Source organism: Silene latifolia, chromosome 1 (genome assembly GCF_048544455.1).
Source record: "Silene latifolia isolate original U9 population chromosome 1, ASM4854445v1, whole genome shotgun sequence".
NCBI classification, from domain to species: Eukaryota; Viridiplantae; Streptophyta; class Magnoliopsida; order Caryophyllales; family Caryophyllaceae; genus Silene; species Silene latifolia.
Window position 1 is genome coordinate 124,539,288 of NC_133526.1, and position 16,728 is coordinate 124,556,015.

Below are 16,728 nucleotides of genomic sequence, written 5' to 3' on the forward strand. Positions count from 1 at the left end.
AAAAGAGAAGATCTCAGCCATCCATTTCATTCATACATTTATCAACATCTTAATTAATTTTCAATTTCACCAATTTTAATTCTCATTTTCAATCTCTCTCTCTCTCTCTCTCTCTCTCAAATCCATTAATCTGATTCCCATTTCTTATTTCAACTTTTTTTTTTCAAGTTCAGATAATTATTCTATCTCTTCTTTTTTTGCCTCTTCTATCTGATATAGCCATTGTAATTTTTCAAATTAGGGTTCTTCATTTTTTAATTTCTGGGTTTGTAGCAATGTCGAATATGGACAATGGTAAATCCAACAAATAATGAAATTAAAAACGACTAACTGCTAAAAGGGAGGAATTTGGGGAAGAAGTAAAAATGTACCTGAGATTGGAACACAGTGGGGATTTAGATTAGATGTAAACCCTGACCTGCGATTAATTTGAGGAATAAATTTAAAGGATTGAGATGATTTTCACAATCCCCAATTTAATTGTGAAGCAATTTAGTTTAGGTTGAATGATGAGGAAAGTTAGAAGATTAAGTTAAAGAGGGGATGTGTTTGGGTAAATGGATGATATCAGTGAGGAAAGTGTAAAATAGGGGTATTTTTGTCTTCGCATGTGCAAATAGGAGGTTTGTGGTCATTTGGTAGTTATTTTTATACCGAACCAATAATATTGGTAGTGGTTTTTAAAGAAACTTTACTTTAGTAGCAGCTCATAAAATCTAAATTATACTTAGTAACAGTTATTAAAAAAAACACTAAATAAATACACTAACGTTAGAGTTGAATTTCAAATTTAGCGCCAAAATCAAATACGGAAATATTTGAAATTAGACTTGGCGTCAAGACAAATTTTCAATTTGTGACATGGTTTCCAGACGAATATTCAATTTTCAACTTAACGCCAATGCTCGAAATTCAATTGTCTACTTTGGTGCCAACTTTGAAAGTTCATTATCTCGGTCAGTTGAAACTCAAAATACGTCTTATGTGAATAATTCTAAGTGAAAACATTTTGTTTTATTACTCAAAATTTAAATTTATATTTTCAAACTACCGTTTAATGTGTTCGGAATACGGTTATTGATCGAAACAAACAAATAGTCGACAAAAATAGCCCGTCTTCGTCACATATTTACAATTTACAACAATTACTTAGGCTCTGTTCTTTTGGACTTAAACGGATCTGATCTGAACTGAACTGAACTTAGGCCCTGTTCTTTTGGTGTAACAACCCGGATTAATAAACAAAGGAAAAACATATGCTATACAGATATTATCAGAGTATGTGATAACAAATGGGTCTAGGTGGCGGAAACACCTCACCAATCCGGTTCGCTACTAAATCCAAAACCAAACTATTACATTATTCAAAGGGTTCTTAAAACCTAAAAGCAAACTCCTATTTTATTATTAAACTCGCTTCGCACATTCCCCAAGCAATCATCCACTAGTCAGCAACAAACTGAACAACCTGAGAAAGGAGGGGTCGACAATCAGTCGGGAGTAACTAGATGCTCTCCCAGTCATGTTTACAACAATCGAATATAACCAACAATCAATAACAATTGAAATGCATAAACAGTAAACATGTGAGATCATCTATACTCATGAAAATCAAACTCAGACTTACTACTCATGACGTTCATAACACTAGACGAATGAGACTATATGAACTTAGACCATATGTAACCACTAGACCATGGACACCTACAAACCAAAGCAGACACGATCCACAACACATAAGGCATAAAGCTAGCAACAAAGCATAACGAATAGACCGAACGCCGCTAGAACATTTAACTGATGAACTATCAGATGGAACGTTTAACTGACGAACCATTGGTTGTGAAGTAATTAACTGATACTTCACGGTACTATGTATAGCGTATCACCACTGCCTATATGCCTAAGACCTGGCCAGACCTCTCGATGCATTAATTGTACACCGAACGACAATCGGGACCCAAGACGTTTAACTGACGAATCTGGCCACCCCCGAACATAGACCAATAAACCTCCGAAGAGCAGCTCTTGATTCATTCCGATAGTATTTAACTGATACTACCGTCATCTATTCGACCAGCCAACAAACAAATGCACAGTTTAACTGACTGCACACAACATGCGTGAACCATATCACGACTCAACTTAAAGAACAGTTTAACTGGCTGTCCAACTCATGAAAATGCACAGTTTAATTGACTGTACAACTCATGCGTAAATGACCTCACGACTCAACATAGTAGAACAGTTTAACTGACTTTCCTACCAACATATGAACAAGAGTAACCAACGACACATGCACACATTGTCATATAATAACTGAACACAACTCAACATGGGAAACAAGTATCAACCATTCAATGTTATAGTACTCCAGCTATAACTTTAACATGAACCATTCAATGTTATAGTACCCCAACTATAACTTCAACAATAACCTTACCTCGTAACTCAACGTTATATTAGCTCAGCTATAACATTGACTTCATTAGCCTAATGATACATTAGCATTAGTTATAACATCGACATGCGACTTAAGTTATTGTAGCTCAGCTATAACATTGAGCTAAAATCTCAAAGTTATACGGTTTTACCCATAACTTTATCACAACCTCATAGTTTTACCAACCCATCTATAACATTGAGCCATAATCTCAAGGTTATACTAGTTTAGCTATAACTCTAGGCCTTCTCATAAACACCCACCAAGCCGCCACTAGGGTTTCCGTGGGGAACCCTAGCCGCACGCCTAAAACATCCAAACGGAGCATAGGCAAGATACGTCATGCAATTTAAACAATAAAACACATATGTAAACACACAAACGCAATTTTGACATGAAAATAAACAATCAAACACGTACCAATTACACAAACCAATTATTAAATCATGTAAATTACATCAATTGGCATAAACACAATTAAAGGAAAACACCTAGTTACCTTATTAGCAATTAATGAAAACCTTCATAAAGAATATGACCAACCAAGCCTTGTCTCCAACATGTGTCAACGGCCTCAAACATCGACATTAAAGAATGACCAACCCCATGTGCTAGAAATTGTGGTATGCAAATCCTCTTTCAAAAATGCCAAAGGAACGCTATCTTCTTCTTTACCCATAAAATAAGAGACCCAAAACGTAGGTCTAAAGGTCCATACAAATAGTTCCTAATAAAATATTTGGAGATGAATATGAAGTAGAGGTAAGAGCAAGAATTGTGAAAATATAATTTGTGTATGATTTTGGAAGAAGGAAAGATATTCAACAATGGAGTCAAAGGGAGAAAAAAGAACAAAAGAGAGAAATAGAGAAAGGGAGGCGCGACAGACTTCACGTAGAAAAGAATGAGCAGCTTGCTAGCTTGCTTAGGGTTTTGTATTTATCAATACATATATATAAGGCAGGAACTTTTCGAGCGATATTAGAGAGTCCAACTTTTTTAGAATTCCTAACAAGAGTAGATTTAAAAAAAAAAATTAATAAAATTATCCTAATAAAAGTAGATTTCTTAATATTTTAATAAAATTATCCTAATATAAGAGTAGATTTCGAAAAATATTTAATAAAATTATCCTAATAAAAGTAGATTTTTTAATACTTTAATAAAATTATCCTAATACAAGTAGATTAAATTTATTTTAATAAGATTATTCTAACATAAGTAGGTGATACTCAAAATACACAAGGTAACTAATTATATGGTATATTAATAACATAAACATTATTCGTATACTATATCTTAAATTTCATTAGTCATACCAACTAAAAAGTTAACTGAAACCTAAAAAAATAGCTTAAAAGGTAACTGAAAATTAAGAATAATAATTTAATTGATTAAGTAAAAAAATGTTTGGCAAACTAACGAAACGTAGCTGGTTTTTTTTTTGGTAAAATGATATAAAAGGACATAATACATATATATATAAAGCAGGAACTTTTCGAGCGATATTAGAGAGTCCAACTTTTTTAGAATTCCTATTATTATCATTTTAAAGCAAATTTTAACAAAATTATCCTAAAATGAGTAGATTTCGAAACAAATTTAATAAATTTATCTTAATAAAAGTAGATCTCTTAATATTTAAAACAAAATATAATAAAACTATCCTAATATAGGTCGATCAAATATAAGTATCCTAATATAAGTAGATTAAAATTATCAAATAGATAACAAACATTTATAATAGTTCAAGTTATCGTTTTTATTTTTCCACCAATTATAGTCCCATACATTTATAGTTTGTATTCTCGCATTAAAATTCAAGAAGCTGACAGATAAATAATGAATTTATTTGATAAAATGTTATGTTAAGATGGTGCAGTGTAATCTTACGTTATTACACGAAATATAAACTACGATTCCATCAAAATATAATCAATAATTAATCATTGGAGTATCCGAGTGTGTACATAAATCATAAATGTCTCCATATAAATTCAAGCGATCAATACATATAAAATTATTCACCGATCTATATATGTTACTATCTTTGTTTCATAATTTACTCTGTATAAGAATGTGGAGATCATTGAAAGGAGGAACTAAACAGAAAAGAACTAAAGTATAATTTGGCGGTTTTGACAGCTCAAAGCTTTTGTGTAACAATGGAGCAACTTATAGTATATATTATTCATATGATGAATTGGTGATCAGTTTTAGACTCGTACATTAGCCTAGATTTTGAATAAGAGTAATTTTGAAAAAGTCTTACTAATTTAAACGACTTATTACTCAAGGCCTCAAGGGTTTACATATGTTATGATCATTAATTAATTGAATCAAAAGAACGTACATTATGTATTAATTTAACATAATCTTGCTTTTGTCTTACGGATTATTTTGTTTTTTTTCTATTTACTCAACCATGTAACTTTGTGTTTTAGTGTTAGTTTTACATCTTAAGTAGAATTTTATTTACTCATATTTCTATACTTTAAATTTATAAAGAAAATCCGTGTATTTTATAGGAGTAAATTTTGAGATACATGATCAAAGATTATGCAGGTTTCGAAGGTTTTTAAGGTATATTAACCTTTCGTTGTATGCATATATTTTACTCATTTAAATCAAATGATTAATTGTTTTTCTTTCCGTCTTTTAGTTCATTTAGATCTATCTGCAAGGAGCTGATATATATATACACTATTTTAACCTACACTATTCGACAACTTCACATAAATAAAAATCCATTCACATTTTTAACTACTAAAATATTTCATGTACTACCCGCATATAATTAGGAGCTAATAAGTTAACTGATTAAATAAAAATTGTTTGCCAAACTAACTGAAAGTGGTCCGGTTTAAACTCATCCTCAAAAGTTACCAACCAAAACAATATTTATAACTTTACAAACTACTCTTAGCAAGGAGGCAAGTAAAGGTCGGATCCCAAGGGACGGTTATTGATGTAGGATTTTCAATTGCAAATGGTCGTGTCTTAGGGTGTCACAAATTGGGTTGAGATAGGAGATCAACTAAACTAATCAACAAGATAAAAGTAAAGCAATGAAAACAAGCAAGATGATTAAAAGGGGTGTAAACAATTGATTAAAGGTACTAGGGTGTCATGGGTTCATAGGGGATTCATGGGAGTTCATCATACAAACATGTTCTCTATTATATAGCAAGCACTCATTGTTGTGATGGGATCGAGTTGGTGTATAAGCTTATAATCCCTAGGAAGGTTTGGGTCCCGGAGCCAAATCGATTACATTGTACAACACCTACAAGTCAACTTAATTCTTCCTATTCAACTATATGCATGGTCTAATGAGGCTCGAGTTGGTGTATAAGTTTACAAGTCTCATTGAAAAGATAGGTGATGGGTAAAAAATGCAAGGATTCATAGGCTCTCATTTCATCAAACATAACATGTGCATAAGTTGAAATCACAACAAGCAAGCAATTTAATTATGAAAACATATTAGATTAAGCATGAATCACTCCCCATGTTGGTTTCCCATAATTCTCCATTAACCCTAGCTAAGGAAACTACTCACTCATTATCAAGTTTAACATGCTAATAAGGTTGTCAATCATACTAACAAGGCAAAACATGATGAATAAATGAAAGTGATTAACAATAATTAAACAAGATTAAGGGAGAATTATACCTATGAAGATGATTCCAAATAATTAAGCAAGAATAATAGAAGTACTTGATGATTGATGGAAGGTTGTCAATCCTCCAAATAAACCCAAATAATCTTCTAATTACCCAAAATAAATGAAGAACAATAGAGAAATTAAGGAAAGATTAAGATGTGATTAATATTGAGAATTGTATTACAACTAAATTAAGACTAATTTGAGAGAATTACAAAGTAATTAAGGATGGATTAGGATTGCTTAAGAGAGCATGCTAATCTAGGTAGTACTAAGGGGTATTTATACTAAATATTAGGTACAAAGATTAGGGTTACTAAGGGCTTAAATGACTATTAAGTCCCTAAGAAAAGTTGAGGAAATGCTCCTTTCGAAGGAAATGAGCAGATTCTCGTGCTAGTCTTGCCACGATCCGCCCGTCTTGAGGTAAGGCACGGGCTCTCTGACTTGTGATCCGAGCGGATCCTGGGAGAGACGCTCGGCTCCAGCTGCTGCGTCCCGCTCGTCTTGGGCACAAGACGCCCGGATCGTGCTGTTGTGAGACGCCCGGATCGTGCCTGATCCGCTCGGATTCCAAGGCAGACAGCTTCTCTTCTTTTTCCTCCAAAACAATCCGCAAGGATCATTTCGGGGATGCAAGGATCCTTTCATCATTGCCCATTTCACCTTATTATTTACTTAGGCCTCTAGTATTGTCTCCTCTTTGATGCTTGGTTATTAGATGCGATTAATTTAGCTCCATTCCGCCTCATAAATGCAAGGTTAGCACTCCTTTTCTACCAAGGAGACAAAACCTCAAAGAATATGCAAAATGGGAAACTAAAGATAGTAAATGACCCAATTATGTGCTATAAAGCATAGGAACGAGGTTAATTCGGGGACTAAATGTGCTCAAATATGAGTCACATCAAACATCCCTAAACCGAACTTTTGCTCGTCCCGAGTAAAGAGGTGACTAAAACTAGGACCTTTATTTAAAGTAACCTACTAATATAGCCGATATGAGACAATTAGCGGGTCTCACTCCGCCCTTCAACTCACAACAAGACAACCATGAGGTAGGATGCCTTCTTGCAAGGCAAGGTGGGGCTTGCAAAATGGCGACACATCCAAGCATTAAGCACACAAAAGAAAGTAATGGATGCATCTACAAAAATGAATAGCCACTTTCCTCATCTAAGTGGCGGAAATTATCTACAAGGGAAGCAATGTAAGGGTACACATTCCATCATAGATACGGTTTCTTCAAACTACTAAGCCTAGAAGGATACCAATAAATCACCTCCAAGTTGTGTCAAGCTAGGGTACCTTTGTCCTTAATTGTTAAATAATTTCGTCAAGAGTAGACTCCCTATGGTGTTAGAAACACTGGAGGATCGCGGAATTCCCCTTCTTGCCAAGACAAGAAGAAGGGTCGTCCCCTCTCTACCATGCACAAAAGTGGATTCGATGGAAAGTAATGGATGCATCTACAAAAATGAATAGCCACTTTCCTCATCTAAGTGGCGGAAATTATCTACAAGGGAAGCAATGTAAGGGTACGCATTCCATCATGGATACGGTTTCTTCAAACTACTAAGCCTAGAAGGATACCAATAAATCACCTCCAAGTTGTGTCAAGCTAGGGTACCTTTGTCCTTAATTGTTAAATGATTTCGTCAAGAGTAGACTCCCTATGGTGTTAGAAACACTGGAGGATCGCGGAATTCCCCTTCTTGCCAAGACAAGAAGAAGGGTCGTCCCCTCTCTACCATGCACAAAAGTGGATTCGATGGAAAAGGGATTAATACGTATTTTGAGTTTCATGTGGGAGTTTGCTTTTGTTGTTGTTTTTCACCTCCCGCCGACAAACGTCGTGGAAGGAACGCCGACTCCTCGTGCGACACATCACCCAATCCCTCACAACGGGATATGCCTTCTCCACCGGCTCCGTCCTCTTGGGCGCGAGGCCCGGAAAGTAGGAGTATACCCACGCCTGTAAACAAGATAATCAACGACGATCTTTCGTGATTTGATAAGAAAAGAAAATGATCATTCATGAAATGAAATGAAGGTTCATACCTCCAACAGCAGTCCAGGGCTGACAGCAGCAGGAGAAGTCCCCTTCTCCATCAACTCCGGATGAACCATGGCCCTCATGAAGCGGATGAGGACCGCAAAACCGGCAGTGACCCAGTCCCAACGGCCTAGGGAGCTCAGGTCAGAAAGAAAGGGAAGAAGCTTCGTCGAAAGCCTCTCTCCCTTGTCTCCGAGGTAGATCGAAGACAAGAACCACCAGAGCCACAAGCGGACTCTCTGCTCTACAGTGGAGGGAAGAGGAGCCGTCTCCCTCCCCTCGATCACCACCGACGCCGGGGTCTTCCCCGCGAAGTAGTCTCGAACGTAGGAACTAGGCACCAAGCCAGGTACCGCAGCCGCCTTCGGCGCCAAGTTCCAGCCGATCAGCCTCCTAACCTCCGCCGAGTCAACCCTCATGGCTGTCTCCGGCCACTCCACCACCTCAGTCCCCACACGGCCTGCACCGAAAACATGTCGTAGTCCTCCAACGTGACCCCCACCTCACCAAAAGGCATGTGAAACGTGGAGGTCGTGTCCCAAAACCGGTCCAAGAAGGCTCGGACGAGACTGAGGTTAGCCCGAAGCTTCCTCCTCGCGATATCCCTCCAAGCCTGCACCAAGGGGTCGAACGCTCCCCGCTCGAGCATGGCTTGCTCCTCAGCCGACAGCCTCTCGTAGCACCCCATCATCGTCGTGTAGCCCGAGAACGATCTGATGTTCCCGGCCACCTATTTGGATTTGAAACTAAAGCTATCATTAGCTCAGATGAAGAAGAACAGGAATGACAAACAGAAATGAAAGAAGATGAATAAAGAGTGATGAATTCAATTTACCAAGCTCTTCACCGTCCTGTAGGACAAGTGACCCTCCGCAACCCAAAGCAGGTGCCTACTGTCCCAAGTCTCAGCCCACGCGGGTGCTCCCCTCAACTGGCGACCACCCCGGCCAATGTTGGCCCGTCTCGGGGCCTCCTCCTCCTCAGCAACCTCCTCCTCTAGGACCTCGTCCTCAGCAGCCGTCACCGCAGCGGTGAAAGCCTCCTCCAACGCCTCCTCAAGCACCTGAGAAGGGTCAATAACAGTGTCCACGTCCATGGGAGCTCTCCCTGATATAGAAGCCTCATCACCTGCAAAATTAGAGTAAATTTAGGCCGCGTCAAGTGACGACAGGCCTTGATTAGGGGATTTTTGAGTTTTTCGGAGCTCCGAAATCGCTCTTTTCTCGCCATATTTGGCAAATTTCCCACAAACCCGTCCGCTCCTGTGGTAATTTGGGTCAATTCAAGCCTAAGTTGAAGCCTAGTCATGGGTTCGAGTCGGAATTTCGACAGCATTTCGTTATAACGGTGATTATGCCCTAGAAAGTGTCCTGAAAAAGCCGTCACAAACCAAAATTCCGAGATGGTAGGAAGTTTACCCATCATACAAGGATTCCAAATATCAAGTTTCGTCACAAATGGGCAATCCTAAGGCTATTTTCGAAGCGATTTACGGTTTAGCTGTGAAACCGTCCCAATTTCACTCAAATGCTCAAAAATCAATGAAAATTCGAAATAAATACATGCTTATGATCCTTATATTACCAATTAGCCGTTTAAAAGTCAATTTTACAAGGCAAAATTGTTTGGGGGATAAGCCCCAAATTTTCGACTAATTAGGGTCGAAAACCCTAATTTTGTCGATCTCATTTGATCAAATACGGAAGATAAATGCAAGATTGATACACATACCTCGATTAGTCATGGCAAATGCAAGCTTTTGGATCAAATTTTGACGGAAATGGTTGGAATTTGAGAGAGAAATTGAGAATTTGTGTTTCGAAATAATGAAATAAACCCTCTGTTTCATCGGGTTTTTACGCAGGAAAGACACGCCCAGGAATAGACGCAGCAGGTGCTGCGCCTCTTCCAAGGGACGCAGCTCTTGCTGCGCCTTTTCCTCAGCCTCCCTTCATACGAATTTTCGAAAATTCGTTATGAGTTCGTTATTTTGTGGGCCCATCTTTGGTGCGCCTCTTCCTTGATGCCATATCGCATATTTGATCCGTTTGACGTATATTCTTCACCCGGACCCGCATCTTTTGAAGCCAGCAGCAAACTGTTGCCCTATTTTTGCCAAGACCTAGCTTGTCACAATGAGCATTCCTTCTTTGACAGGTGTTTCGACACACCTTTATTCTGTTCCCCCTGCGAGAGTACACGGATAGACATTCCCTCTCGAGACATGGAGATCAGTTCCCGATTATGTTCCCCCAGCGAGAGTACACGGATAGACATTCTCTCTCGAGACATGGAGATCAGTTCCCAATTATGTTTCCCTAGCGAGAGTTCACGGATAGACATTCCCTCTCGAGACATGGAGATCAACATCGACCCCAAGCTCTTCCGAAATTTGTTTGAAGCCGACCACAAGCAGATTTCTCCCAGCAGTTCCAGACTATGTCCTGATGTCTTCTCCCAATATCGCGTTTTGTTTTCCCTGGAGCTTCAAGGAATTTCAGGTATGGTCTCTTCTTTTGGCTGGCGAGCCTCCTTACGTAGTCTAATGGACTTTAAACGACCCTCCCCGATAGTCGACAGACTCTAAAATGTTCCCGACGACAGGTCCTTGGCTCAGACCCCTTGAGCCGCCTCGCGTCGCCATAGTCGTCGGGTTGTAATCTTCGATTGACCTGATGGCTATACTTTGACTTTCGCCTTGTCTAAGCCTCAGTCAAAGTGGGGGCTCTGTAGATACCTCATTTTTGCACCTCCCGCAAACCACCCGGTGATGATTGGGCCGCATGTTTGTTACGCGGAACGATTTGTGAAAGTTCGTAAGTTTATCGTCAAGTGATAGCTCAAATACTTGTGTCTACCTCTTAATTGTCATCTACGTGCCGATACGGTCGTTTTGGCAGTAATTAGAGTACATTTGGAGTCCGGGTAAAAAAACCGTCTTCATTTTCTAAAACCGAGTCAGAATGTTCTGGAATGTTCCGGATATTTCTATTCCATATTTTACAATCTTTTAATCTTTGGCAAATAATTTGCCGTAATATTCACACAAAATATTAAGGAAAACAAGATTAATCCGTTATTCCATAACCCAAAACACGGAAATCTCTCTTCCGCAAGAGGAAACCACTTGGGAAAGGACGCAGCAGGTGCTGCGCCTCTTCCAAGAGACGCAGTGCCTGCTGCGCCTCTTCCAAGAGACGCAGTGCCTGCTGCGCCTCTTCCCAAGTCCTTTTCTGCGTATTTTTCGTATCTTTTCGAGATTCACTTCCAAAGTTTCTCCGAAAACCCTACTTCCTCCGTGTGATTAGTATAAATAGAGACCTTCGGTCTCACATATTTCTCACGCGAGTGTCCGCTTCTCTTCTCCCTTTGCATTCTAGAACACGTTCTTACTTTTTGGCGTCTATGTGCTTGAACTTTCGACCACGTAAGCTCGGATCCTTCTGAGTACCAGCCTCGTTTTGCATGACCAACCAATTTGACCAACTCCACAATAATCAACTTTAATCAATCTGTTTAATTTCCTCTTACGAGGGCACTTTCGTCTACATTCGAGTCGAGCATCACTAAACGTATACTTAGTTCATCTCGTTTCGTCAAACATGTAAGTTTGAGGGTGTAAATCCCTATTTTATTTATTGTTCTTTATTTTTGTATCGATATTGTAAGATTTATGTCGAAAGTATTTCTAAAATCGATTTCTAAAACCATGTTTAAATCCTTTTTTACGAATTACCCGAAGACAGACGTCGAGAAAGGACGCAGCAACTGCTGCGCCTCTTCGAAGGGACGCAGCACCTGTTGCGCCTCTTCGTGAGGCTGCCGCAGTTCCTGCTTCCTTTCTTCTTCCTTCGTCTTTTGTTAATTTGTTTTTTTTCTTTGTTTTCGTTTGTTCTTTGTTTCTTTGATATAATAACTTAAGCATAACAATCTGACATATTATTCATCATCCTTTGTTAATTAATTCGTCATTAATATCCCGACTTAAATCCCAAGTAATTCATATTTGCGGGTTTTCGTCATTAAAATCAAATTCGGTTCTTAGAGGTTCGATTCATCAATATTGAGTCTCTGGAATTCGTCATTGATATATTTTTCGCCTTTTGTTTATCGTCACTATAATTAATTCATCATTAATAATCTGTTTTGTCTAATTAATTTGTTTAGTTTATTAATTTATTAATTAATCCTATTATTCTTGTATTAATTCGTTCTAATTAGTTTTCATCCATGTTTATCGCTTTTATGACCATTAATCATATGTAAATAACCTGCTAATCACTTTCATCCGAGTCGATTGTTTATAATCAAGCCTTAAATTCACCAACGAGCATTAACGACTTGCAATTCCGGCTTTACAGCTAGAACTGAGCCAAGGAACAGACGCAGCAACTGTTGCGCCTCTTCCAAGGGACGCAGCAACTGCTGCGCCTCTTCCAAGGGACGCAGCTCTGCTGCGCCTGTTCCTGGTTGATTTCTGTCTCTGAACTCCCGTTTTTGCTTTGACGTAGTTTTTAACTACGTGTTTAATTTACTATTAATCGTATTATCACCCTAATTCCTGTTCGTTAATTCATTTGTTTGCTCTTTTCTCAAATTATCCGTTTTAAACATATTTTCGACATAAATCATTTAATCCCATTGTAATTATTGTATTTTTCTTTATTGTATTTTTATCGTATTTCTTTTATCATATTGCTTGTTTGCTCTCACATTTAATCAACATTAAATCTCTATCTCGACATTTGTATGATAAATTACGTGTTTACCGACTTAGTTAATTCTCACATGCTAGGATTAATTTATTGGATGTTGCATTGCATGCATATAATCGACAATATATCAAGTATAGATAACTTCCCTAATCATTAGTAGAGGCCGCTATCGAAGCGGGCGGGATTAGGTGTTCGATCAAAAGAGCTTCCTAATACGTACCCTCACCCCTTACTCAAGATCTCTGTGAACATCCGTGTTCATTGGCATCCACGAGAGTCATTCTAGACATAGAATGCTAAGGGTAACGAGTTCTTGGTGTTCATGTCACTACTTTGTGTCTTGACATGGCATGAGGTATTCGAACAGTTTCCAATTTTCCACAATAAATTGGTGGCGACTCCACAAATGCAAACGCTTGTTCTTTTCCCAAGCGTCCCCGTGGGCCCGCGTCCACACAGGTGCAACCATGGTCTTCCAAGAATGACGTTGTAGGTAGAGGGTCCATCTATGACTAAATACCTGACATGTTTGTTGACTCCTCCCACGTAGGTTGGGATCACTATCGCGCCCAATGAGTTGGTTATCTCTCCACTGAACCCTACTAGCGGGATGGTCTTCTTCTGTAAATCCTTCTCGCTGAACCCCATGTTTTCTATCGTTTTTAGCATGATCAAATTGACCGAGCTACGAGTGTCCACCAGGACCTTTCTGACTCTGCAATTGGCCATTGACAGAGTTATGATGAGTGCGTCGTGATGCTCTTTCTCATCACGTATATCTCCTTCGTCAAAAGCAACCGCAGGTAGATCACTATGAGAAATTCTGCAAGAAGTTTCTGGTATGTCTCCCTTAGTCTCAGTAGCGCGCCTTTTAGCTGCTGAATATGTTAATCCATTTATATCTGAGTCGCCTGTTATCACGTTTATTATCTTGGTGCATTTGGGTGGAGTTGCAGGTTTTGTGGAGCCTACCTTATCCTGCTGCTTGGCCCCATATGGTAATAGGTGGCTCAGGTCTCCCTGCTCATATAGGCTTTTGATGCGTAGTATGTAGCAATCCTCTGTGTTACGTCCGATGTCACGATGGAACTCGCACTTCTTCTTGTTGTCCTTTCGCCATGCTTGTTCCTCTACTGGTGGCCTGGACCATCTTACCCTGTCTCCCATCGCTCTGAGTGCTTTTAGGATTCCTCCGACGCCAGTTGTGAATCCATACTCTGCCAGTGTAGGGCGCTGCTGATTTTCTTCTCTGTTGTCTACCCTGTTGACTCCCCTACCGTATGGCTTGTACCTCTCATCCTTCTTGCTGGTGGATTGCTTCCTACTTGACTTTTCCATGGCCAATGTGCTAGATATGCTTGGTGTACTTGGTATGCTGGCTCTGGCTAGGATATCTTCTATTAATCTGATCGCAGCCGCTGCTTTTTCTTGCACTGCTTCAAAACTGTGACAAGGGTGCATAGTTAGCTGCTTGTACAGGTCAGATTCATGGTGGAGGCCCCTCCTGAAGGCTTCCACTGCTGTCGACACGTCACACTCCCGTACTACCACCTTCTCATTGTTGAATCTGGTGTTGTACTCTCCAATGGTCTCTCCAGCTCCCTGAACAATTCTGTACAAGTCTCCTGCATGCTTATGTGGCTTTCGGCTGCTTGCAAATTGCTGGGTGAATGCGTTTACCAAGTCGGCAAACGTGGATATTGACTTGTTAGGCAAGCTTACGAACCATCGGAGTGCTGGCCCTGACAGGGTGGATCCAAACCCTTTACACATACATGCTTCTTTTACTTGTCCTACAACCGTTACTGTCATCATTTTCTACTTGTACTGGCTCATGTGGTCAAAGGGATTTGTAGTGCCATCAAAGAGAATCATGTTTGGATTTGTGAATCCCTTTGGCATGGCAACGATGGATATGGCATCCACGAATGGCGAGTCAGCATAACTATCCGGCGCTGCCTTCTCAAGTGTAGGTGGCAATCCTGGGACCCTACTCAGCATCTCCCTTAGCTCCAAGTACAGCTGGTTGGTCAGGCTTCCTGAATCCGGGGTCCGTCTGTCTGCTATCTGCTGACTCGGTGTGCTGCTTCCAGGACCGAACTCTTGAGGGTTCTGATGCGGCGTGGTAGCTAATGGTGTTGAAGTAACAGGTGTTCCTTGATGCCAGGTCACCTGCGGGCTACCTGCGGATCCTACACCAGGTGTCTGGTTAGTTACCACGAAACTATCAACTGAGAGGTTACCTGGTTGTGCTTCCACGCGGCTGGCTGGCTGCCGGCTATCTGGTGTGAGATATCCTAACCGTTGTGGGGTTATCCTCTCTCCGGCTGATACTGCTATCATGTCTAGTCTTGTTACCAACTCGGCGGGTATCTGTCAAAGCTGACTCCTGCTGCCTGATGCCCCCTAGGTAAGATCCACTATTGGGGCCCGACCTTCATTCCCCGTGCTGGCTGGTGTGCTGGACTGCTGCATCAGAAAGTCTATCTGTGCCCAGAGTTCCCTGTCCCTCCTTTTTGCTTCTGCTTCTGCCTTTCTCTGGTTTTCCCGTATATCTTCCATGACCTTTTGAAGGTTTTCCATGCCACTAAGCAGGACTTGCGTTGGACTGGGTGGTGGAGTAAGGCCTGAAATTGATGTGCCCTTGTCTGACCTAGGCTGGGCCGTTACAGCAGGAATCTTGGGAGGTAGGGTGACTTTTGTCACGGATGTGGTTCTTGGGGTGTGTCCGGGGGCCTGAGTTTGTGACGCTGATACTAGATTTTGACCTGGATTGGGTGGTATCGACGGCTGACCGCTCTCTGACACGGCTGCGGATGTTTGTTTGTCCATTAGACCCCTGAGTTAATCAACGATTGACGGCCACAATGCCCCACGGTGGGCGCCAAACTGTTTTGGTAATTTTCTACCGAATTAGGTTAAGCGAGGTCAATGCGGTCTTACTCATTGCGTATTGATTGTATGATCGTGTTTAATGCTAAATAAAAGAATTAAGTACGTAAATAAAGGTTGACACGTGGGATTTGGTGACGCGGAAAACCCAATGTGGGAAACGACCGCGGGAAGGAACGGTACCCTTCCAAGTATTGCAATAGCTTGTTAATGAGAGAACGAGTATAATGGAGACGGTATGTAAATTTAGCTAGCACAATATGTTGCGTATATGCGTGAGATCTTGAATGCCTTTCTTGTTTGCTTCCTTGGCTATTTATTGGGTAAGAACCCTAGATATGCCTTACCTCGTTTATGGTAAGGAATATTACTTCTACTGCAACTCTTTCCATAACGGGTCGTCTGCCTCCATTCTCCCTGATCTCCCTGAATTCTCCCTAAGATCTCCCTGAAGGCTTTCCAAACGCGTTATTTCTCTACCAGCGGGCCTCTCACTTGTCGCCTGAATCCTTGGACCAGCTCCTTTGACATACTTCACTTGCTCTTGGGCTTCTCGGGATTAGTCTACCTCCACGGCCCAGATCCTTAAATGAAAACAGGTGGGCTTGCTCTTGATAGGCTAAGATGCGGATTTTAGCCCAAACAGGAGAAAAGAGAACAAAAGAGAGAAATAGAGAAAGGGAGGCGCGGCAGACTTCACGTAGAAAAGAATGAGCAGCTTGCTAGCTTGCTTAGGGTTTTGTATTTATATAAGAATATAAGAGGGTTAACTAGTGGGTTTTGGGTCCATTAACTCATTCAATGGATTATCTGATTATAAATCAGGTTGGACCTTATTAAAACGTAAGGAGAGCTTATATTAGAAAAGTAATTATTAAATTAAAAGAGTTAAATCGTGCCCGGACATTTTAACCTTTCCAAAAGTAGATTAAAATGAGAAATAATAAAATAGAA

General features: G+C 40.1%; 1 protein-coding gene across 1 annotated transcript; it reads right to left on the bottom strand.

Annotated features, from left to right (window-relative positions):
• Window positions 1-1,661: 1,661 nt before the first annotated feature.
• Window positions 1,662-14,694, bottom strand: LOC141655184 (uncharacterized). Its single transcript, XM_074462276.1, has 2 exons — window positions 13,403-14,694; window positions 1,662-1,704 (listed from the first exon to the last, which is right to left on the bottom strand). The coding sequence occupies exons 1-2, from the start codon at window positions 14,692-14,694 to the stop codon at window positions 1,662-1,664; spliced, it is 1,335 nt and encodes a 444-aa protein (XP_074318377.1).
• Between the last annotated feature and the right edge of the window lie 2,034 nt (window positions 14,695-16,728).

Excerpts from the sequence above, each read along its gene's own strand:
- LOC141655184 (XM_074462276.1), bottom strand. The coding sequence starts at position 14,694 with ATGACAGTAACGGTTGTAGGACAAGTAAAAGAAGCATGTATGTGTAAA. Across the intron at positions 1,705-13,402 it reads GGAGTCAACAAACATGTCAG|GTGTCCATGGTCTAGTGGTT; the intron begins GTATTTAGTCAT and ends TTTGGTTTGTAG.